The sequence below is a fragment of the Homarus americanus genome, unplaced genomic scaffold, assembly GCF_018991925.1.
Source record: "Homarus americanus isolate GMGI-L3 unplaced genomic scaffold, GMGI_Hamer_2.0 scaffold13464, whole genome shotgun sequence".
Lineage (NCBI taxonomy): Eukaryota > Metazoa > Arthropoda > Malacostraca > Decapoda > Nephropidae > Homarus > Homarus americanus.
Window position 1 is genome coordinate 551,137 of NW_024744529.1, and position 27,334 is coordinate 578,470.

The window sequence follows — 27,334 nt, forward strand, 5'->3', positions numbered from 1 at the left end:
AGAAGGCCACAAGACATAAGGCAACCCCGTCACTACACTGCTCTCAAATCCACTATAAACATCACCACCACTCACCACAATTCCCCACACAACACTATAAACATCACCACTCACCACAATCCCCCACATAACACTATAAACATCACCACTCACCACAATCCCCCACACAACACTATAAACATCACCAAAAAATCACCACAATCCTCTAGACAACACTATAAACATCATTACCATTCACCACAACACTATAAGCATCATCACCACTCACCACAACACTATAACCATCACCACCACTCACCACAACACTATAAACATCACCACAACACTATAACCATCACCACCACTCACCACAGCACTATAAACACTCCCACCACAGCACTTAGCACCTCGCCACAGCACTTAGCACCTCGCCACAGCACTTAGCACCTCGCCACAGCACATCCGGTCAGCTGTTACACGGACAAACAAACACTCGGATCCTCCTTCTCTTAAGTGCCGAACCTCTCCGTCATTGTTGTCCTTCTTCCTTATATAAACAAAAGAGCGTCGCCGCCACCACTCAGAGGACAATGCTAAACGAGGCGTCTTCTTTTCTTTTAGCTAATGTATCTTTGAACACTAAATGAATGAAGCTATTTTTGGTTATGTATCGTTGAACACTAAATGAATGATGCTATTTTTGGTAACGTATCGTTGAACGCCAAAAGAGGCATTATTTGTTCACCTGAATAGCCTCCAGCCCTAGCTTATTTCATCTGAAGATTATCCAGCCTAACCTGACCACCTAAACCTAGCCTAACATACAGTACATATTAATGGTTACCCCTCGTCTAACGAGGATGGCAGGCCCAAGGGTCAGCTAGACGTGAATTTGTTTAAGCCAATACAACAACCACACCCTGAGTTAACGAGTTGTCAAGGAATAGTACGATCCGCAAATCGATTAACATCCAGGTTACCAATTACTGCTGGGTAGATAGGGGCAAATGGCGGAAAGAAACTTGCCCATAGTTTCACCCTGCCCGGGGATCGAACCCGGGTCCGCTCGCTTGCGAGGCGAGCATGCTGACAATTATACCACAGGTCGCCACACTTGCATACATCAAACATGGGCAGAAAGCGACTAGATAAACACACAAATATACATACACACACGCACACGGGCGGAGTGAAGAGATATACAAACAAATATGCACACACACACACGCACATGGGCAGAAAGTGACGAATCAGGTTCACACAAAGGTAGCATTTGACGGTACACACACAGTGAGAAACTCGTCATTACCTGAGGGAGGAGCCGTGAGACACATTCTTTTTAATTACGTGAGAAATACAGACACAGACTCTTCATTACCTATAACCGGTTACGAGTGAGAGAAAGAAAGAGCGATGGGTCTTCCTTCTGCCTGAGAGACAGAGGAAGAGTGAGTTTCCTCACTGCCTGAGACAAAGGCCGTCATTAAGGGAGAGTCTCTACATCCTTTTCACGCAAGAAAGAGAGACATAAAAAAGGTTCTTATTACTTTAAAATGAGGGATTAAGGAAACAGAGAAAGAGACTGAGATACTTCATCTCACTACCTGGGACAAGAACCGTAAAGATTAGTTTACTTTCTACTTAAAGGAGAATGTAGGAAATAGAATGTTATTCCTTTTTCGAAAAAGGGAATGTATGAGGGAGTTAATTTCCTCAATCACTGCCGCAGGGTCGGGGGGGAATCAAAGCTGTGGCCCACATTTCGAGGAGGACCTCGAGTAAGGTCGACAATGAGACGCACGTCCCTCTAATGGCCTTTACCTAGATGGGTGTCGGGGTACCGTTTACTCCTACCTCACCTCCCCTCCCCCTAACACCTCGGCTCCAGGGACCTTGATTCAGATATACCAGTGAGTCGATCAATATACTGATGCTTGCTTGTTGAAAGTCTCTGTGCTTCATGTCCACCAGTGTGAGGTTTCGCTGATAAACCACAATGTCCATAAAGGCACATTGTCTCCTTCCAATCATCAGCTCTTAAGTGGAATTCCCTCTCTAATTCCCTCCTTCTTCACAGCTATGATCTCAGCAGCTCAGAAATCAATACGTCTAACAAATCTTTCAAATTATTCAATAATTATTTGTATCTGTTTTCTGTCATTTTCCAATATATTAAACTCAGTCCTTTCACTGAGGCGAGGAGTGTTTGAGTGAGCAACTTGGTTTCTGTAACTCGGCTATTTCATGTAACTGTGGTGTTCTCCAGCTGGTCCGCCGCAGCCTACCTCACTCACCCAACAAATTTCTACATCATCGACATAAAAAAAAACTTCCTCTCGCAGCGGTTTACGACCCTTTATACAGTATGTAAAAAAGTTCATTTCTTGTGAATTCATCTTTGTTTTATAGTCACCGACGCTTGAAACTTGCCCCCAAATCAAATAAAAAAAGGGAATATTTGCATGAGAGCATTGTTAAAGATGATGCCTCATAAAGATTAACAGGTAATAGGGTGCAGTGTGAGTGTGGCGGCGCGGAGGATGGAACACTTCTCTCACTGTACTTATGGCACCTCTACTTTTCACTGGGATGAGTGTGCAGAATCTCCCCACCAAGTCTCGCATTCCACTACGGGATTATCTCTTTGTACTGACTGACAGCTATACAACCAATATCTCTCATAAGTATAAAATTTTATGCCGATCTCATTCACGTTCCAGTGAGCAGAATCTGAACGACTCGAAGCATTCACAATGGTTCGCATTCAATCTCTCTCATGACTGTAATAATTTAAGTACCATTGCCATCAACGTCTCCACCGAGGAAAGCATCTGATCCTGGCGAGACTATCACAGTGGCTCACATACACTGTTTGACCCACCATCTTCATACCGTCCTCACTCACCATCTTGATAAACTCACATTGGTTCACATCCAATATTCCAAATGAGTTTATTGTTGTGTATCTTTCTCACTTGTGTTGTTCCACTGAGAATAACCTGGCCATCTTGAAGTGTCTGCAGTGATTCAGTCAATATTATTCCTCGGTATGACCGTATGATAAGCTTATGTAGCTTTTTCCTTGCTTCCACTTGTAAAAAAAAATCGACCATCTGAACATATTTGCGTTGGTTGGCATAAAAGAATGTAATATAAAGTAACTTCTCATCACCGTTTCAAATGAGAAAGAACCTAATCGTCTCTTACTATATTCAAAATGTTTCATCTCAAAAAAGGTCATTAGAATCAAGCTACAACAACGTACCTTCCTCAACTACGTACAAATAAACAGAGTCTGACCGTCCGTGACACACATACAATGGTTCACCTCTAGCATTCCTGACTAATACAAAGCCATGATGAGGTACCTTTGTCGCCCGTGTTTCCAGCAAAGAGAAAATTAGATCACCCTAAGACAACTCCCAAGGGTCCAGGAGGGTCTTCAGCGAAAGGAAAGACCCCGAGAGGTTTTCTTTTTCTACACAGCATCATCGCCGTCTTAGCTAGTCTTTGTTTTGAGGTTGCTCGGGATGAACTCCAGATCTTCCCGATGACGCGAAAGTTGCTTTGTTGTGATCGCCGAAGGTGAGATCATCCCACATAATGGCCACTCCTCCATCTTATACATTCCTCGCCCTCTTGATACGGATAACACTTGGCTCTTGTGTCTACCATTGGTGCTTGCTTGTACTAGTAGCTTAGGTTAGGTTAGGTCGGATTAGATTGTTTTAAGTTGGGTTGTACTAAAACTGGTTGGGTTAGGTCGGGATAGTTTTTTTAAGTTGGGTTGTGTTTAGTCAGCTTGGGTTAGGTAAGGTTAGATTAGATAATATTGTGTATTGGCTTAGGATAAATTAGGGTTAGGTTAGGTTAGATTATAGGTAAGAATAGATGAGGTAAAATTAGAGTCACATTAGGCAATTTAATAAATTGATTTAAGTAAAATTCAAATAGGCTAGATTAGGTTAATCTGGTTTGGTTGAGTCTAGCCTAGAATAGATTATTTTAAGATGAATTAGGTCATATTAGGTTATGCTTGATTTGAACCCAAATTTAGCAGAAAATAGTTCTGATTAGGCTCGCTAGGCTAGGTCATAGCAGGTATGATTACTCTGACTCAAGCTTAGATTTTAATTGGGGTGAACTAGTCTAGGGTAAAGTAAGTAAGGTTAGGAGAGGTCAGGATGGTAATAATGCACTGTGGTCCTGTCAGTCTTCCTCAATCCCTCCTCCTGCTTCTGCCTCTCCTACCTCCTTTCTTGCATCACCTTCTCTCCCTCCCCTTTCCCTTCCTTTCCTAACCAATGCTCCTCTTTTCTTGCTGCCAATAGGTGAAGGTAATGAGTAAGTAATGTCTGGTGAGTGAAGGCACTTGGATGATGTGGATAAGCAACTGGAATATAAATCAATGACTGAGAGGATGAGGGTGAGAGAGGGTGAGGAGGAGGTGGGTGAGAATGGATGAATTTTAATAATGGTGAGTGAAAGCACGACGGTGAAGGGGTCGAGTGAGTGGAAGCGTGTACTAGTGATTAAGGGAGATTGAGTGAAAGAGTGAGTGAGAGGGGAGGAGTAAGAGAATGTGAGTGACAGAGGGAGAGTGCAGGGGACGGAACCTGGCCGGCCAGCGCGAGCTACCCACCATTTAACATTCTTGTTGATATTACGCTAGTGGTGGCGACACACGGAGGCGGCGGCAAGTGATGGCAGGATGGCAGAGGACAGGTGGCACACACCTGCAGCGCCACTAAAAACCACCACACCCCACTATAACCCTCACCAGGAGCCAACCAAAGCAACCACGGATTGTATGGTAGGCCATTTTCATGTGTTTTTGTATACACACTGTGCTCAGGACTCAATACGTTCTTCAACCCCAGCCATCAAGATCTAACCAACACGACGCTGCCACCCAGAATCAGCCCTTAAATATTGAGATCTTAAGGGTAGAGTTTGTCGGTGCTGGGGGAGGGCGGGTGCGACCTTGGCCCCGGGCAGGCTGGGGCTAACGCAATGCTCTATTGGCCAGAACCTCAATCAGCGCGTCTCAACATGGAAGGTTCCCAGAAGTCTTGGTCGAAATTCATTTTTCCTTTGTTCTTCACCTTCGCTGTCCCCTAAGGTGCTAGGTGACACGCCATAGGCTCTAGGTGAGTGTCGCCTGACTGACGGTGCTCACGGGTCACAAGCAGGCATCGAAGAGGTGAAAAATTAATAAATAGAGAAGAGTGTAGCACGCAAGCGGCGGACTCGACCTCTCCTCTTCATCGACGTCAGTAGTCAGGGGCCCATAACCCCTCTTGCCCCACCTTCCCCTACACCCTAGCTATCACATCTGACACCTGGAAACACTCCCTACACACTCTCCGCCCATACAGCCTCTGCAGGAGCCCCACCTACGTAGTCTGGAGGTTGGGGGGTCGTCAGAAAAGTGGAGTGGTCTGCTGTAGCAGGTGTGAGCACGGCGTCAAATATTTTCAGCCTGCCATGTGACGAAGCTGTCAATCAAGCCCCTCTCTCTCTCTCTCTCTCTTTCTCTCTCCTCCTCCCCGCTGCTCTCCCTCCTCTCCCTGCCCTGCCGGACACATTCCTCTCCTCCTGCACAGCTTCCTCACGGTCCTTGTTGTTTCTTCCCCTCATATTACCTCCTTTTTCATGTCTTCCTGCTCATCTTCCTTGCCCTTTAACTCCTCCAATTATTTCTTCTTCTTCTCCTCCTCTTCTTCCTCTCTCCTTCATGTCTTTCCTTCCATTTTTCCTCTTCTGCTTTTACTCCTCCTCCTCCTCCTTTTCTACGTCTTTCCTCCTCCTTCTCCACCTATTACTATTCTTCCTCCTCTTCCTCTTTCAATATCTTCTCCTTCTCCTCCTCCTCCAGCTTCATTGTCTTCTTCCTCTCCTCCTCCTCGTACATTTATGCCTCATCATCGTCATCATAATCACCACCAAGAGAACATTTCCTTTCATCTTAGTTTCATTACACATAACTGTATCACGGCGGTCCGGGTCACTGTCATCTTCACCACAACATTTTTCACCATCATTCACCTTCCTCCCAACGCCATGTTCACCATTGTCATTCATTTTCACCATATTTAATCTTCGTTTACCTTCATGGTGTTTTTTCGTGTATGTACTGTATGTATGTATGTATGTATGTACAGCAACCCGAGGTCTAATGGTTGGCATACTCGTCTTACAATCAAGCAGCCACGGGTTCGATTTCCCAGGCATAATTAAATTGTGGGCAAATCTCTTGACTTCGTTCGCCTCCGTCTATCCCGCGTTAACTGGGGACTTAGATGTTGATTCATAAGGGTAACAGTCAGCCAAGTGCGGTTGACTAGTTGTCCGGTTTTCCTGGGCTACTCCTTGACACCGGGTCATACGCTTAAACAACCCGGGTGTGGCTGCGATGTTGGCGGCAACTTCTACACATTAAAAATAATCCCAGAGTAGACGAAATTTAAGCCAAACATCCTCGAACTATTAGTATGTATGTATGTGTGCGTGTACGCGAAACGTGCTTGCATGTATGCGTGCATGCGTGCATATAAGTGTGCTTCCATGTGCGTGCCTGCGTTTTGCCTTCCCGGTACGTGTCCACACGCACATACACGTGTGTTTACCTACTGCACGTAAGCATAGAAAAACAGGTAAGAATACATCTTGGAGGAGGTGACGGCGATTCTCACCTCAGTCTCAAGAAACTGCCTCTACACACTACACTCCCTCACTACCACAGCAAGACTTCCCTTCCGTCAGTCCCGTGCCTCGCTGACACCACTCGCCACAAATCTCAAAAAATCTGGAGTTCCTTGTCGACAAAAAACGACAGCGCAGCAGCAGGTTCCAAGAAAGATTAATTTCAGTGATCGTACAGTAAGTGAACAGTAGCGAGGGTTGTGATATATCTATGTAACTGTTGGTTTACTGAGCCAACAAAGATGCATATACAGACACAGACACACACAGTCACAAGCGCACACTAGTACTCGCATATGTAGTCGGGTAAACACACACACAGGTCTCCCTCAGGCGTCGCAGCGGAGAACAATAAGAACTCAACGTCGACCAACGGAGTCCTCGACCATATTTAAGTTGTCACGTTCATGGCAGTTCAAGGCTCGCGAACGTCTCCAGCTCCTTCCTCTTTTTACCAGCATCAAATAAGTGTATGATGGAAACTATACAAAGTCATCGAAAAGGAATGCCCAGATTTTAAATTATATATATATATATATATATATATATATATATATATATATATATATATATATATATATATATATATATATATATATATATATATATATATATATATATATATATCACTTGTTAATATCCCCCACCACCTCACTAAACCTTCTAAACCTTGGCACTCGTCATGACAATAATATTCTTAACCCAACAGTGACATAATCTTGAATTTGCTTGTCATTTATCTTGTGAGAACTTTGGCACCAGCAGCTATTATCAGTCTTCAACCAGTAATGATTTGAGCGAAGAGTCGACCATTATTTAACCTATAATATTCCCATCATGACACCAGCTCCCAGATCGTCAAGTCACGCTCACCTTTGCGTACTAAAATGAACATTTATTCTTTTATCCTTTATGAATCCAGAGGAATCTTAGCTTCACTTAAGATGTACACAACCTTCCCAAGTCGGCCATACATCTCGTTTCCTTCAGGGACATCGATGATAACATTACAATCTGGATCGTGAATAACAAATTCGTCAGATCTCTCGCTGCCCTTTAACCCAGAACTTACATCCAACTTAGAGCCTCTCTCACCTACCTTTACCCTATTGTGACCGAATTGTGTTAATTAACCTGAAGACGTACGAACTTGAGGTGTATCTTTGCTTAACATGCAAGACCTAAAGCCTCACTTTATTCTCCCAGTTAATCCACACAATGTAATTCCTTTCAAAAGTATGACAGGGAATTCAAAAACTCAACCTGAGGCGTGACTGTTACCTACCTTGTGCCATTTTGGGTTGAGTTCTCTTGCTTTGGTGGCATCCTGGAGGGCGTGGGCGAACTTGGCGAGTTTGATGTGGGCGGCGGAGCGGTTGGAGTAGAGGATGTGATTGTGAGGGTCGAGAGCGATGGCCTCAGTGTAGAGAGCCACCGCGGTCTCGAAGTCCCCAGACTGACATGCCGCGTTGCTCTGGCGGACCTTCTCCAAGAACAGCGCCTTCGACCCGCCGCCCTCACCCTCGCCATCAACCTCCAACTGTATCAGGGAGAGAAATAAGGGAGTTAGGCAGTGTAAACGGCGGCCAACCCCTTACTGTACCAGGTAGAGGAATGGCTAAGTCACTTGTATGAAACTGTCAACTTCTACCGTGTGAGGAAGACGTTATAAAGGAGACACTATGAGGAAGACGTTATAAAGGAGACACTGTGAGGAAGACGTTATAAAGGAGACACTGTGAGGAAGACGTTATAAAGGAGACACTGTGAGGAAGACGTTATAAAGGAGACACTGTGAGGAAGACGTTATAAAGGAGACACTATGAGGAAGACGTTATAAAGGAGACACTGTGAGGAAGACGTTATAAAGGAGACACTGTGAGGAAGACGTTATAAAGGAGACACTGTGAGGAAGACGTTATAAAGGAGACACTGAGGAAGACGTTATAAAGGAGACACTGTGAGGAAGACGTTATAAAGGAGACACTGTGAGGAAGACGTTATAAAGGAGACACTGTGAGGAAGACGTTATAAAGGAGACACTGTGAGGAAGACGTTATAAAGGAGACACTATGAGGAAGACGTTATAAAGGAGACACTGTGAGGAAGACGTTATAAAGGAGACACTGTGAGGAAGACGTTATAAAGGAGACACTGTGAGGAAGATACTACGAGGAAGAGAGAAGAGTACACAGTACAAAAAATATATATTTAAACAAATTTTCTCTAATTACCATATTACAGTCTGCATATATTGGTATAACAAAACACAAGAAAATATTCTAACCTTAGAATAAAAGATAAAATCAATAATGTGACAAGTAGCTCCCTGCGGCGGACAAGGTCACACACACTGACCGTAGGAGCTGCCGACCATTTTAATAATAATACATCAGCCCTGATCTGGTGTATAATTATATCGTGTTACGTTGTATCATATTTACATTCTAATACATGAGAGAAACTGTTTATATAATCTTGGTGTTCTTTTTATGAACCTTTGGCAGGGGGAAGTGTTACGTTGGCTACACAATGTACAGTCCAGTACTGGCTAAATAAACATTTATTTAAAACGTTTTTTCTACCGTTTACAATAATAACATCCTTGTGTGTGCGAAGAATAACATAGTGCCGTGTTCTTTACAGCTGTGGCCTCTATACACGTCCTCAGTGACAATATACTGTACACGGTCATATATATAATAATGGTTGCCCCTCGTGTAACGAGGATGGCCGTCCCAAGGGCCACCTAGGCGTGAATTTGTTTAAGGTGTAGAAGCTGTCGCCAACACAACAACCACACCCCAAGTTAACGAGTTGCATGACCCAGTGTCAAGGAATAGTCCGAAAAGACCGGACAACTCGTCAACTGCACTGGCTAACCATTACCCCGGAATACGATCCGCAAATCGATTAACATCCAGGTCCCCAATTACTGCTGGGTGGACAGTCATATATACGCTCTAAGACACAAACAGATGACCATCCTGCTGATCACATGTTGACAGATTCAGATAAAATAATGTCTGTGTAAACAAAGGCGTGTATTATTACTTGTGGGGGGGGGGGGAGTTATCAATAACATGCATTACCAATGTTAATATGTTTCACCTTAAGTCTTACTCTACGTCTACCAGTACATTGCCCTGTGTATTAGGCAGTACAGTATATACCTTGAGAGCGTCTCTAAGCTATTAACTCTTTGTTTTAAAATATTCAGATTTAGAATAATGTCGCACGGACACGACAAGGTGAAGAAGTTATACAAAAAATACTCAAACCTTTAGCTGCAACTGGAACCTTCCTTACCTTGGGTTTCAGATACGTTTTTTCCTAAATATTAAATTACAGTGATCGAACTTAAGATTTTATTAATAATGCTCAAGTTAGCGGTTCTCACGTCCATGATTTAAGAAACTTTTGTACATAAATATTATCCTAGTTTTCTCAATTTTCTTAATTAAAAGAAAACTTGTCAGAGCGAGTCATGAACACCACTCGCCCACTGATGGATGAAGCCTTCACTTACTTCTTATAAATTGAACTCAAGTTAATTAGTTGTCTTATCTTATATTTTACTCTATTATTTTATATGATCCGATAATATTAATTTTCGATGGTATTTACGTTAACTTACTATGCCTTCAAGCCTTTTTTTCTTAAGCTTAATTTCGGTACATTTTTCCAATTTCTACTAAAACTGTATTTAATATTTTTAATGAGACATTCAATTGAGCTTATTTCTATTTCAAATATTTTGCTTCTTAAGAAGATAATAATTGTTTTTGTACCTGACAACACTGATGATAAAGTTTACGTCTCTGAAACGTCTGCAAGTAAAACAAATGACGTCTAGCCTCGGTATTCTTCATTAAGAGTGAAGATGAGGTTCCCCAAGGCGCATATCCACCACAGATACTCGCATCACTTTGCTTGACCCGAGACCACACCTACCCTCCCCTCCCCATCACTGCCAGGTCACTAAGGTAAAATAAAACCCTTGTGAAATTAGTCCCCTAGAAGGAATATGTGACAGTTGAAAATATTATCAGAAGGCGAGTCGTGTTCTTAAGTACTGTACAAATTCTTATTCCAGATGTTGTTAAATTCTTGTTTAACACGAACGTCTAAGAAACTACATACTTGAGAGAGAGAGAGAGAGAGAGAGAGAGAGAGAGAGAGAGAGAGAGAGAGACGCAAACAGAGAGAGAAAGAGAATATTAAGTAAATAAGACAGGTGCGCTCAGCCTGGAAGTATCCCACCTGTCACACGTTCCACGGTCTACGCCCCGGGCAGGACACCTCGCAAGTCCTCATCTGTCCCTCACTCCCTTAACCACAACACAGAGAAGGAAATGCTTCTTACGACACCCAAGTTAGGCTACACTCCCTACTGATGGTGTGTGTGTGTGTGTGTGTGTCGCAAGAGTGATATAGACTCTCTCTCTCTCTCTCTCTCTCTCTCTCTCTCTCTCTCTCTCTCTCTCTCTCTCCTTCATTAAATTCCTTCACACTCTTATTCCCCTCTTTCACTCTTTTCCACCCACCCTCCAACTCCCTGGGTCAAGAGGCCACACTAGAGGCCACTGTATTACCTCACATTCCAAACTAGAGGTCACTGTATTACCTCACATTCCAACACACATTCCAAACTTGAGGTCATTCACATTCCAACACACATTCCACACTAGAGGCCACTGTATTACCTCACATTCCACACTAGAGGTCACTGTATCACCACACATTCCACACTGGAGGCCATTGTATTACCGCACATTCCACACAGACACACAAACTGACTCACACAGACACACAAACTGACTCACATAGACACACAAACTGACTCACACAGACACACAAACTGACTCACATAGACACACAAACTGACTCACACAGACACACAAACTGACTCACACAGACACACAAACTGACTCACACAGACACACAAACTGGCTCACACAGACACACAAACTGACTCACACAGACACACAAACTGACTCACACACACACAAACTGACTCCACACAGACACACAACAGACTCCACACAGACACACAAACTGGATCACAGACACAAAACAGCTACACAGACACACAAACTGACTCACATAGACACACAAACTGACTCCACACAGACACACAAACTGACTCACACAGACACACAAACTGACTCCACACAGACACACAAACTACATAGACACACAAACTGACACATAGACACACAAACTGACTCACACAGACACACAAACTGACTCACACAGACACACAAACTGACTCACATAGACACACAAACTGACTCACACACACACAAACTGACTCACACAGACACACAAACTGACTCACATAGACACACAAACTGACTCTCACAGACACACAAACTGACTCACACAGACACACAAACTGACTCACATAGACACACAAACTGACTCACACACACACAAACTGACTCACACAGACACACAAACTGACTCACACAGACACACAAACTGACTCACACACACATCAGACACAATTATCAGTCAAAAAAATACCCTAACACACACACGACCACAGAGAAGAAGAAGATAGGATAAAGATCAGGTAGAGAAAGATAAATGAAGTTACGGATTGTTGGTGAAATTGACTTGAAAATTGAAGGAAGATGACAGCACCGAAATATAGAGAAGTTAATATTGCGGTTGATTAGTGAGACTGTATATACCCAACATATGGTGACTCTTACTGTTGTTGTTGTTACCAGGATGTTGTTGTTGTTATTAGCAGGATGTTGTTGTTGTTATTACCAGGGTATTGTTGTTGTTATTACCAGGGTATTGTTGTTGTTATTACCAGGACAATGTTGTTGTTATTACCAGGGTGTTGCTGTTGTTATTACCAGGGTATTGTTGTTGTTATTACCAGGGTATTGTTGTTGTTATTACCAGGACAATGTTGTTGTTATTACCAGGGTGTTGCTGTTGTTATTACCAGGGTGTTGCTGTTGTTATTATTGCAGGATGTTTGTTGTTGTTGTTATTACTGGGACAATGTTGTTTGTTATTACCAGGGGTATTGTTGTTGTTATTACCAGGGGTATTGTTGTTGTTATTACCAGGGTATTGTTGTTGTTATTACCAGGGTATTGTTGTTGTTATTACCAGGGTATTGTTATTGTTGTTGCTATTACCAGGATAATGTTGTTGTTATTACCAGGGTATTGTTGTTGTTATTACCAGGGTATTGTTATTGTTGTTGCTATTACCAGGATAATGTTGTTGTTATTACCAGGGTATTGTTGTTGTTATTACCAGAAGAATTATTATTTATTGCAGGACAATGTTGTTGTTATTACCAGGGTGTTGCTGTTGTTATTACCAGGGTGTTGCTGTTGTTATTACCAAGAATATTGTTATTGTTGATATTACCAGGATAGTGTTGTTATTTGTTATCACCAGGGAATATTATTATTGTTGTTGTTGTTATTACCAGGATGATGTTGTTGTTGTTATTACCAGGATAGTGTTGTTGTTGTTATTACCAGGGTGTTGTTGTTGTTATTACCAGGGTGTTGTTGTTACCAGGGTATTGTCATTGTTGTTGTTGTTATTACCAGGATATTGTTGTTGTTGTTGTTATTACCAGGGTATTATTGTTGTTATTACCAGGGTATTGTTGTTGTTATTACCAGGGTATTGTTGTTGTTATTACCAGGGTATTGTTGTTGTTATTACCAGGATAGTGTTGTTGTTGTTATTACCAGGGTATTGTTGTTGTTATTACCAGGATAATGTTGTTGTTGTTATTACCAGGGTATTGTTGTTGTTATTACCAGGGTATTGTTGTTGTTATTACCAGGGTATTGTTGTTGTTGTTGTTATTACCAGGATAATGTTGTTGTTATTACCAGGGTATTGTTATTGCTATTATCAGGATAATGTTGTTGTTGTTATTACCAGGATAATGTTGTTGTTGTTATTACCATGATATTGTTGTTGTTGTTATTACCAGGGTATTGTTGTTGTTGCTATTACCAGGATATTGTTGTTGTTGTTATTACCAGGGTATTGTTGTTGCTATTACCAGGATAATGTTGTTGTTGTTATTACCAGGGTATTGTTGTTGTTATTATTATTATTATTTTTACCTTTATTATTATCATTTTATATATATATATATATATATATATATATATATATATATATATATATATATACAGTATATATATACCTGTATATATATATATATATATATATATATATATATATATATATATATATATATATATAATATATTTATATATATATATATATATATATATATATATATATATATATATATATATATATATATATATATATATATATATATATATGTGTTATATATATATATATATATATATATATATATATATATATATATATATTTATTTATATATTTATTTTTATTATAATTCAACATTTAGAATCAAGTGAAAATAGTCTAATTAGGTCCCCCGCCTCGGCCCCTCCCTCCACCACCTAAGACCATCTTCAACACCTGTGAACATAAGTCTTTCAACACACAATGAAAAAAAAATATATGACCTTCGAATTAAATACAATCAGCATCATGAACTATCGGTTGAACTACGTCGTAAGTCAAGAATTATACTTATCTTGTGGACGAATTTATTATTCAATTTGCATATACATTGATATTTTTTTTTACAAATTTCGAAATGCGTTTGATGCAACATTCAGCTCAGGTATTTGTATATTGTTTTCTTTTATTTGTTCTGGATCGTCGGTTTAACCTCTAGTAATAATGTTTATGTTAGTGATTATCTTATTTATTCATTTACCTAATCATTCATTCATTTATTTGTTTATTCTACACCTACGAACATCACCCAGGTAGGTGGTACGTCCTCCCTCACAGCTGATGACATAATATGAATTACATTTTAATCATCATAAGATACATGAAAGATCGATAGTTAAAATATGGTTAAAAAAGATTATTTCGTTATAATTACATTTTAAGTTAAAGATTCAGAGAGAGAGAGAGAGAAAGAGAGAGACAGAGAGAGAGAGAGAGAGAGAGCATAATTCATCTCGCAGGTACAGGTGAGGTGATAAATTATGACACATGGCCTCCCAGAAGGTGTGATTATGTTTGACATTTGCCTCAGCGACGGACACACCCAGTCTGGCCCCAGCTGCCTCCACCTAGCCCTACCCTCATGCACATATGCACACATGCACGCACTCATACATACGCGTATGTACACACACACACATACATATACGCACGCATACATACGCACACAAACTTATGCAGTTACATATATACAGACATACGCATTTGAAAGGACACACACACATATGCATACGAAATAAAATTGCGAGTTAATATACAAATATTCATGAACATATATACGCGTATTCTAATACATACAATAATAGATGGATACAGATACACCTATGCATGAACACACATTAACACAGGCTACACAGGAAAACACGCATGTATACAAATACTGCACAGTACACACCTAATTCTGAACGTATAAACTCACAAGCATGCACGTATACACACACACACACACAAATATACACATGAAACACCTGGTCACACAAAAACTACACACACTCACACCTGGACACCCACACATACGCATAAAAATACTCCCACAAAACTGATCAAATGATGTCAGAACTGAATATTCCTTTTTAATTCAACAAAGTGTAAGACTCTCCAAACAGGACACAACAACAACACTCTCCTGGTACCTGTAGATGAGGAAAATGGACCATAACGTAGCGATAGAGACAAACCAATCAATAAAAGAGAAGAAAACTTTTAATAATCAGTCCTATAAAGCACTCGTAACCCGCTCATCTGAACTACGAAGGGCTAGTAGTTTTAGTCTTGAAACAAGACATCACGATTCTCCTAGTATACGCCGGTGGCCTTGGGATTGACATCTCTTCCAACAAGACACGACAGGGCGGACCTCATAAAAACATTCCAGGCCTTAAACAGGATGGAAATCTTTAACACGGAATTGCTCCTTCAAGATGTCACTGTTTGAAGCTGGTTAAGTCGTCATACGGAAAGAATTTCAGAAAGTACTCCGTCACATAAGAAGATTGGTGAAGTAGCTACTGTACCCACCAGCTGAAGCCGTAGAAGCAAGAACAGTACTGGGACTTGAAAACAGACCTGGACAAGACTATCAAGAACAATGAATTCTACACACACACACACACACACACACACACACACACCAGCCCTGATATGACAACCGCTTGGTAAACTAAATAAACCAAACACACACATACAATACACATTGGATGCACCTGAACACAAACACGCACACAAACAAAACAAGCACAGATACACACAAAACAAACTCGGACGCACACAAAACAAACACGGATGCACCTGGACAGACAAAAAACACACACACCTGGACACCGTAAATCTGAGATTGAGGAAATATTTTTTGTACAAATATTAGATTAAATTCAAGGACTCTTTAAGATAACTGGTTCGCCTCTCACAATGTCAAGAGAGAGAGAGTTAACAAGATCGAGAAAAACACACTGACAGATGGATGTTAAAACAGAGAGAAGCAAACACACACACACACACACAAGAGAAAGGGAGCAAGCACTTCCCATCAATCAAAAAGACAAAAATAATATGTGATTTCTCTCAGGTGGTGAGCGGCGTCAAGACAAGTGGCCGCTGGTCTGGTGCTCTCTGAGGCGCAGCCCTTATTTGATCATGCGATATATTTATATGACATCTTTTCAGGCCACTCAAGTACAACTAGTAATGTGCTTTTAGGGGTTCAATGACATGTGTTGGTAGTGATTTTGTCCGTGTGAAAAAGAGAAGGGGACAATGGCAGACACAGAGTAATAAATAATATTTTTACATGTTTAAACCTACTTGCTGCCTCCCTTGTATTCCTGAACAATATATTCATTTATTAATTTATATAAAAATAAACGGCACCTCAATCACAGAAGAAAACTAATCACGGAAAAGATCTGAATCATTTCGTTACACTTGTGTCTCTGTAAACAACACGTAGATCAATTTCCATGTATAAAAATAATCATAACAAAGGTTTGGCTAAGGGGATATGACCACAGGTTGAATGTTCCGATAGTTCGGGTTTCCCAGTGCAGTGTGAATGACGAGCGTCGTTCAACCCCACAAAACTCATCTTTGGCCAGTGGACAAAAACAGCACTCTGTCAACGCAGTGAGCGCTCTACCATTATTTAAATGTTGTAGTTATTCAATGGTTGCGAATAAGAGTGTGTGTGTGTGTGTGTTAGCTTAATACAACTGCTGGGTATTTCGGCTCCTGATATTCCTGCAGAAATTTTCCGAACGTAGCCTATCTTTGTTTTACTGAAAGGTGATCTGCTATAGCTTCAGCAGACCAAACTTTTAATATCTTAAATCAGCAATCTAGCTTGAACTTACCTGATCCATCACAGCTTAGCTTAACTTTATATGCAATCGATATGCTAAACTAACTTCTGCTCCACCAAATTTGTCCTGATCCAAATTTGACCTATTACAGCCTAGCCTATTCTAGGCTAGATCAGTTCGGGCCTGAAAAATGCACCTCAATTGCAATACCGTGTGGGTATGTGGGTATGCTGGTAATCGAACTCAGGGCCCCGAGTGTTGCGAGGGGCAGCAGCCTAGCACTACGATGACGGTCGGGTGACTCCCCGCTCGGGCAGAGGGACAAAAAGTGGGATTGACTCTGCCCCGCTGCATCTTAATAAGTGTAATGCCTTAAGAGGTCCCGGCGTCAGCTGGCTCTCTAAACGATGTAATTTAATGGTTCTTTGACATTATGCCAGAGTGCAGGCAACAATAGAGCTGATCCTAAAGCAACTTCGTTTTTAAAAGAAGTTTGGCTAGACTAATGTCGCGCTCTAGCCTATCAAAGGAGCACAGGTTGTACATGGTGGGTTTTTACCCGCGGCTCTGCTTCTAAAAACCACAGGGAAACAAAAATTTCATGACTTTCATTTGTAGTACTTGAGACCCGTTCTAATAAACTGTACCAACAAGAAACTCATTTATTCAATACCTTCTCATAAAAACAATATCACCTCTGTTACGGATTAACTATTAATAACTGTGACGCATTCTTATAAAAGACATAAATAATGCACACTGATAAGACATAAATACAGTATATACGCAACAAAGGTACACAGCACTAAACAGCCACAGTTTTCCAGCGGAACAAGTTCGCAGAGCTGGAAATCACGGCATGTCATAACAAGCCCTACTTATGATGATGAAATATAGCGATACCTGGTTTTCAAAACGAGTTTCTTAAGCTCGCAGTTCACAAGACGGATGTATGACCACGATGCATCATAATGAGAACGCCCACCGCTCGAAAATATAGAGGATAAACTATTTTACCCTGTGTGGGATGTTGCTAAGTGGATCAACTTTCCAGCCCCGAACGATTTGGCTTTAAGTATAGCTCAAGACACGTCCAGGCAGCAACACACAAGGCTAGGTTGTCCGGGGATTGAAGTTGCTACATCCCCCACATTACTTATTAGGGTATGATAAAATTAGACAATCGTTCATAGATAATGAAGTGAGTTATCAATATGGTGTACAGGTACGCGCATCTAATTTGTGAAAGCTAGTCTGCTATTTAATGAGCTACAAATCCTTCATAACAGAGAAACATGATTTTCTGTCAATATATATATATATATATATATATATATATATATATATATATATATATATATATATATATATATATATATATATATATATATATATATATATATATATATATATATATATATATATATCCCCTCTGCCACTCCCAGCGACCTTCCCACAAGGATCAGTCATACTAACAAGACTCCTCCGTGCAGTAACCCGCCGGGACAACAGGCTGCTGGAGGGACATGTTGGTCTTACCTTGGCGCCGTGACTCTTGGTCGTCGCACTGATCTTCTTCTTCCTTAGATCCAAGAGCTCCATGGTGCCAAGGCCTGGCTGAGTCCTGGCGTTCATCAGAACTCAAGGGGAAACACCAAGGGACTTCGGTCCGTACCGTAAAAAGCAGCAGCGCCTGCACGGGCAATATTAATAGTGCCTGGCGTTTACCTCTTCCAGCCCGAAATGATTTCAGGTTTATGGAAGCAGCGCCAAGTAAAACACTCGCCTAGTTTTCTTTCTTCAATGGCGCTCTTTTATGGTACAAGCATTAGACGCACTTCATACAAGACTATGCATCGTGTTCATGTCACAAACAATAACAGTAACAACTAATGCCAGATGCGTAGCTCTAATATTACTTGTTTACTTATGGTTTACTCCAGGAACTTGTATAACTGAGGTAGTTAGGAGTGTTATTTTCAGCCTATAGCTATCACGGGGGCACTAGTCTTCACTTATTATGCTAGTATATACAGTTAGTAATGGGTACTTTATGTACAGTACAGTGTGGTATTGGTCCTTTCTTATCATCACTTTCCTTGCCTTACCTGCTGAAAAATAATAAGCTAGTCAATATTTCCATCGAGTTTTCCCAATTCACTTTTATCGTATCAAAAATAAAAGTGAATAATAACGTATGATAATCTTATGGTCCAATATGATAATAACTTGAAGTTTATTTTATTCTTAAAATTTTGATAATTCTGGTATGAATAAGTTCAACATCAGTCATCACTTATGAATTAATTATTTTTCAGTATTAATGTCGCCACAGTTCAGCCAAATGCTCGACAAACGAAAAGTCGCGAAAACTACATAAACAGTTCGTGGACAACCTCGTACATGAACCAAAATACGTACCGACTTTACAACAGAATGTAGTACACTTAACAACAGGTCTTACCTATCATCAAATTAAGCCTCGAATGAAGGATAATATCAAATCTAACATTACCTAAAAAAAAAAAATAACAATTGTCTCTTATTAGCCAAGACTAGGAAAAAAAAGTAAACCTACCACAGATATTAACAACAAACTATGACAACAGTGAAGAGTAAATATGAAGGCGACAACCGTATCGTTTAATCTAGTATGACACCCCCAAGTAACTCAATTAATAGAGGAAACTAAACCGACCATCGAGGGACTTAACTTCCTCTCACCCGACCTGTCATGAGGCAACCTTCGCGTCTCCCCCTCGGGTGCTGGTAAGGACCTCTACTTGACAAAATCTTACTACTTAAGTAACACAAATGGACCAAACCCCACCTGTATATTTCTCGGTGGATAAAAAATTTCGAATTGTGTACAAAACCCCAGCGTAAAAGTTTTCTCGACACAAAATTCCACCAGTTAGTGTCGTCGTTTTCATAGAACATGGTTAATGAGACTAGGCTATGGTAGGTAAGAAGTCAGACTAGCTTAGGCTTGGGTGGGATTTGTCCTATAACCCTCGGGCTTATCTACCAGGTGAAGCCCCTCCAGACCCTCCCTCTACCCCATTAGTAGAGAGTCAGGTAACCTCTCCATTACTGTCTTCGTCATACCATTGACACTAATGGGCCCAGAAACCATCCTTCCTCGACATTCCCAGCGAGCGACACTACCGTCCTAGGCTACGACGACTTCCTGTCTTTGTCCTGCTAAGATTATCAAAGATTCTTACGTTGAGTTTTCCTTTGTAACTGAATATGTGAATACGCATCAAACTGGCTCACTTCAGCACAGGTCGGTACAAAAATGGATTTATAAATGTTTGTGCAACCTATATTTTTCTGCTGGTTAGATACAGTATACTACTACTGATTTAACGAGATAAAATCGTGGTACAAGGATGAATTATCAGCAAGACGCACATTAAGTAAGTTTTCCCTTAACTGTTGATATCAGGACACATCTAGCTTGTTCACTTTAGCTAAGACAAAATAAAGCAGCCAAAATTTCGAAGAGGTTTTCGTAACTAGAGGCGACGTCATACGCAGAGCTGCGGAAGAGAAATTCGTCGTGAGAATCGGGTCTAGACCTTGAAACTGATCACATCTTGCTTCTGTTTCCTTTACCTGTCAATCTGTCTACCTGTCTGTTTATCAGTCAGTGTCTGTCTTTCTCTTAAGTAAAAAAAATGTTGGTTGTAACTTGAGCTGTACTATACAATACTTTTTTAGCCAAACAATTTATGAAAAACTCCATAAATTAACGCAGTAGTTAAGAAGTCGAATATTTAACAATAATTGCACTGTGAGTAACTACCGATACTCTTTGATATATCACGCACCAGTACAGTTAATTAAATATTCTTGTAGCTAAAATTGCACCAGGAGTTAATTTGCCAGTATACCGTTGATTGGTCGTTAGCATATAACTAGGTAGTTAGCATACTAATTGTACTAATATCGCCCAGTGTTCTAACATCTAGGCCACTCAGCGCACTGTCCACCTGTTGATTGGACTACCAACAGTTACCTGCTGAGGATTCGGTATAGTTGGTTAGTATGCAGTTGCTGCTCAGTTAGTATATACGATATCAAGTAAATCATTAGTGATCTTAAATTAGCACACTGTTTACTTGCCTATCCAGCACACACAGTACCGTATACTGTTGGTCCGTTAATCGAGTATATTAATTAATGATCATATTATTGCTGTTGATACTTGAGCATTCTATCGACGTCTCAGCGTATAATGTTATGCTGCTCCCCCATTAACTATTAAACATGCTCCCCATCTATCACAATACACACTTAGACTCCTATCACACTGTCCATCAGTGATTAATATTTTTACAAGATGTTAAACATCTAAACAATTTGTCAGAGCATAATACCGTGAGCTGCCAGCATACCTCACTAGGCTGCGATCATAGTGTTCCCCATTACTTGAAGCATTCTATCAATCTGTCTATGCTCATGGGTGGTTAGCATACTTGGTCAGCATACTCCAGGGTCGTTAGCATTCTGCTGGAGTCATTAGCATACTGACTGGCTGTTAACATAGTGTCGGGTGATTAGCATATTTCCCGGTCATTAGTGAACTGCTGAGTCGTTAACGCAGTGTCCGCTAGTTTAAGTAAGACCACGACGTCAATATTTAACAAAAACATTAATAACACCAAGTGACACAAATATACAGGAAGATGTTTTATTACGATTGATGTAATTCTCTTGACTTTTAATTTCTTCCTTTCTATGTACATCAATATTTCTTCATCTATGTTTCTATTTATTTCTGGCTGACAATAAAATGACAGAAATACAGTACAGTATATCAACGGAAGTACAGATATCTTTGTACATAAGAACATTTTATGAGAATCGCAAAGATAATTGCTTCTCTCTCTCACTGCAGTCATTACACCACTAGTTCTGGCTTTAACGTTAAATTAGTACTGTAGGTTTATCTCAATTGCTACACCATTAGTAATATCTGAACTACTAGTAACTGTACGGTCAGTATCTCAACAAGAGTAAATATATCATACACTTCTATCTCAGCTACTAGTTTTACCACTGGTACTATTATCAGGCTCTTAAAATACCCACTTGTATTCCTAGAGGAGAATTTGACTTAAAATCCGTCGAATTAAGACTATTTTTAGGTATTGACTTCAAAAGCATAGTTAAAAATAATGCATATGGTCATTCAAGGTCAAAAGCCATGGTTCATACATTGAAAGGTGATTTTTATTCAAGAGACAACACAAGTTACATAATCACCAGAACCACATTTTCAAGTTAAGTAAATAAGGTAAAAGTTATAGTCTATGATTAACTACAAGAGATCGAGATGAAATAAGATCTATATTTCCTTTGATAATATAGTATGACATTTACCCCTTTTTCAGGATATATTTAAAATGGTTAAGTGGGTCCAATAAACATAAAAATAGAGACGCTTTCATGAATTACTTTGACCTTCTCTTATCACTTAAGTCTTCATGCCAGTTAAGATAACGATCAAAAAGTGAATTAATGAGGTGAATCATATTAATGTTTCTTTAACCAGTGATAACTCCACAACACGCCACATTGTAAGGCTTGAGTACCTGGATAGTGTGTTAGACCAATTATACCCTACACACCAACAACACTTATACACATACAATGAACAATGGAAGAAATAAACGAGAAAAAAATAAGGGGACTACAAATTCCACAAGCCGCCCAACCCCGATGACCTAATAAAGACATGACTAGGCTAGCCCCCCCCCCCCTCCCCCCGCATTCCAACCTTAACAAGAATATACAGCATGTATCTAAAACTATGATTTGTGACAAGTCTTCATCCCAAAAATGAAGGCATACTGTAATGGTCAATTATTAATCATATAATAAGCCTAAAGGAATTAATTTTGTTCTTTTTTTTTTGGGGGGGGGGGGGTGTCAGAAACGCGGATTTGTTCTTCCACGTTCCAGTCTTGACACATCTCCTTAAGTATCTCTCAGACTTTGATTTGTGACAAGTGTACCTATAAGTATCGTGGCCTACTGATGTCTTATAATTCAAGGCAAGCGAATAAAAACCTGGCTTAAATCTTTTCACATTCCACCCTTACAAACATCTTAATATTTCACACACTATAGCTTTATATTTACCAAGTGTTGTAGCAGTTGTATATACTCCTGCTAAAGTACAATTTATGAATTATGGGGACGGGACTAAACTTTGACGAAGAGTTAATCCGTGGCTCGTCTTGTTCCTTTTTGTTCACTTCAACCTCACAAAAACAAGTCCGAAAATATGATCTGTGACGAGCATTCTTTTAAATAGCGTAGTATGCACATTTACATACTAAATTACTGGTACGAGGATGTAGCCTGTTGAATTAAGCCATGGATTCCCTTTCCTGGTTCTAGCTTCAAACACGTATACATATCTGTGATTTGCGTCAGGCATTCTTCTAAAGCTTTTACTAATCGATGTATAAATCAAAATCAAAACTGCGAAGACGTAATCCTTGTCTAATGATCTATGACAGAAGTTCTTGGAAAAATAGTATATAAATAAACTAATTATACGAATTGCAAATTAAGAAATATATCAAGGTGTTAAAACATTAAAGTAGTTGAAAGTTTAAAATCCGTATTATTTCTTCCTACTGTACATTCCAATTGGATATTATCTTGAAACTCCTAAAACCACAATTAACGTAATGTCTTCTCACAAAATAAACAAGTACTCAAATTCAGATAGAACGCGTAAGTTCACTTTGGGAGAATAAAAGTCGTTGGTGAATTATATCATTAAGCTACAACGTATAAAGCTTTCTGCCAAGAGAGAAAAAAATTCCAAATAATAAATTATGAGTGAAGCTGAAAATTGTTGAAGACTTTAAGTTATAGATAAGCTTTATTCTTTGTACACTCCAGTCTATAACTTAAGTCTTCAACAATTTTCACCTTCATTCTCATATATTTATTGTCTAGACTTGAACATTAGTACTATTCTTATCATAAGAACGCTTGTCATACATTGTAATTTGATAATCTAACCAACGAGTATCATTATTATATACTTAACTTATTGTTAATATTTAAGAATGTTTTTTAAAGCTCCTAGATTATGGTCTGCAACAGGCGTTATTAAAGAAACAGGATAACACCTGAATGCATTAATTTTAGATCAAGAGTACGAGAATAAAACCGATGTCGGCGTTAAGCAGAGGTCGGGTTGGCGCTGCGGTATCGGAGGCGGGCTGTGTCACGCGGGCCTCCAGACAGGCAGGATGCCTGTGTTATTCAGAGCCTCCAGCCCACCAATCACAGCCTCTCCCTCTATAACCTCACCACCACATAAATTAACCACAATTGGAATTCCACCCAAATTCGCGTTCGCATCTAGAAAAGTGTTGGTTGAGCTCTAACATAAAAGAAGCTTCCTTAAAACGAGAAACTATCTCTTGCCCGGATTAGTTCTAGACAATAGAATATTCTATAGACAAAATAAACTCACTTAGGCCTGTCTTTAAGTCTCTCTTGGCTACTCGGATGGATACACAAACAACTGCGATTCATCACGAAGGAACTATTTATTTACTTCACCGGTGAGTGGACCAAAATCTTACCCTCAAAGTAATTCACTGGACAAAAATAGTACCAATCCATGAAGTACAATAACTCTAAGTCCGGATCACCTGAAGAATCTCCACCCCATCCTATTTCACCTAAAGAATAACCACTCTAACGCTATTTGTGATTCCACTCGAGTAAATAAGAGAATTAAAAAATACCAAAATACAGATATATATTCTCGGCTACCATGGAGGGCCGGTCAACAAGGTTACAGTATAGTAGCACCAGCGAGTCTCAGTACATTAGTAGCGGTGTATCACGGCAAGAAACTAACAATCTTTTTAACTACTGTTGATGCGAGAGAAGCACGTACTGTTTATATTACCTTTAACTTATAGTTGCACAAGATAATGTGACACGATAAAATACGTTGTTCCGAGTTTATTTACTGTTATACTGATATTTATGTACCTTTATCTGGAACTATACGTCTCTATTTGTTTGCGGATACTGTTCTATATATTAACGAAGCTCCAGTCACGGACAGATCTTTTAGGGAAACTAAAAAGAGTGGAATAGTCAGTCAGGGTATGTTTTATAGGACAAGGAACAGATTATCTAGTTGACTGGAAGAGCTTGATTAGATAAAACTGTTCGAAACTTAAGCAGTAAACGATAATAAACAGCTTCATAAAGACCCATCCTCAAACTGCCAACACCCACACTCAACTGCGTGACACAGTGGCTTGTCCAGCACCGCGTGGCTTGTCGTACACAGCAGGAGGGGGACAGAGACAACTGACAATTGGGAGAAGAAACCATAGAAATATCAAACGAACAGAAATGGGAAACTAACACTATACAGTGTAGCAAAGACAGTGTGAGCCAAGCTCTGTCAAGTAGGTATGTGGAGCTAGAGCTCCTCTCCCTGGAATGAGTGACACTCCTACAGGTCCCCCCAATATGGAGTACCACTCATACTCGGGTAAACTCTAGTTCCACACACATATAAGTATAGTTGTAGTGGTTCAGAAGAATCTTCGACATCTGAACTAGATTTCCAAATTTCTTAATTAAGTGAAGTTAAGAGATAGATTGGAGGTTACACTGACATCGTGATGTTATGGGTATTTATTGTTTGGCTGCTCGCTCACTGGGAACCTCTATACACATCCGAATTTAAGGAAGCGATGAAAGTGAGGCGAGAATATGATCGAGCAAGGAAAGACGGAGTGGGCCTGAGAGAAGGTACAGTATTTGTATCAGTAGCTGTATCTATAACAGTGCAGTACTTGTTTCGTTTCCTGCAGTAGTGTCTGCACTGTTTCTGAGCCAGCAACTGCTTTTGTAACAATAAATGTACTGTACCTATAACCACACTAGTATCTAGATCATAACTGCATGTGTGCTCTTGTGCTTAAGTTCATAAAATGACGTGATCTCGGTACTAAATTAACGATTGAGGACATTTTACGATGGGAATATTGATGACGTACGGAAAGTCACCAAAAGTAATGTTTTAAAGATATTGTGTCAATTGCCAGAGTTGGTGAGGCGCGGTGAGTGTACGTGACTGATCTAGATTGATAGTGATCGACTGTCTCCAGTGACAGTCCCTGACGGCTCTACCACCTACACCGACATAGAGAGGGGATTATTTTGGTACAAATAACTACCGTTTGTGGCATGACGGCTGCATTACGAAATTACTTTACATTCGAATATCATTTTGAAGTTGTTCTGAGAAACACGGGCTTCAGTAGGCAGTGTTTATATTTGTCAGAAAACGACATGGATGATGGGTCAGCTGCACCCTACACGCTTTCCTACTATTTTTTTTTCACTTTTGATGTCAGGGTTTCTGTCTCTAATAACCTACAGTTGTCTTACAGCTGACAGGTGTTATTTCAGGTACACGCTAACACCTGAAGCTCTACCCACAGAGATCAACAGGTGTTACTGGACGTATTGCGACCTCAAGCTGGAGTCAACTTCAATCGCACCCTGGTGACAGTTCTACGTCACACTCACAGTACCGCCAGTCAAATAAACATGTTATTGATATTTTCACAATACAGAGGCGATGAAGCAGTCTTTTCTTTTCCAGTGTGATGCTCGAGACACACACCACCTCCATTCAACGATCACAACGTGGTCACTCTCCTACTGCATCGAGTATGACTTCACACAGCTCATGTATCTCACCCTTCACTGAGTAATTTCTCACTCGCATGTATATACGTATCCCTGTATAGTTATAAGCAACACAAGTAAAGCAGGCGTGGTCAGGGGCGAGCGGACCGCGCGCACATCCTTCCCCTCCGACCGCCCGGGCGCCACTGGCTCACCTGTGTCGAACGACTCGAACCAACCTACCTGCCAGCCTGCCTGGGTCCAGATTTTCAAAAGTTTCGTACATTTTTTTTACCCTTTAACTACGAATTAGTGAACGTATCGGGTCATAAAAGAATCCTAATGCAATTTCGGCGTCGTTTTCGTCGTTAGCTGCGTGTGGCACCCTGGAATAGATCAACAGATTTATTGGTCTCTTGAGTCGTCACGTCTACAGGCAATGTAAGGAACGAAGCCTTGAGGGAGGGTGGCCGGTCCCCCGCCCTCGTGACCAACGTTCACCCTCCCTCCCTCCTCACTCACCTTGTCACCTGTCCTC

The 27,334-nt window shown here is 40.4% G+C and overlaps 1 protein-coding gene across 1 annotated transcript; it reads right to left on the bottom strand.

Moving 5' to 3' along the window:
* Positions 1 to 7,942: 7,942 nt before the first annotated feature.
* On the bottom strand, positions 7,943 to 26,986 carry LOC121877975 (tetratricopeptide repeat protein 28-like). The gene is made up of 3 exons (XM_042383935.1): positions 26,869 to 26,986; positions 18,634 to 19,202; positions 7,943 to 8,224 (listed from the first exon to the last, which is right to left on the bottom strand). Exons 2-3 carry the CDS (start codon positions 18,727 to 18,729, stop codon positions 7,943 to 7,945), a joined length of 378 nt encoding a protein of 125 aa, XP_042239869.1. The 5' UTR covers positions 18,730 to 19,202; positions 26,869 to 26,986.
* Between the last annotated feature and the right edge of the window lie 348 nt (positions 26,987 to 27,334).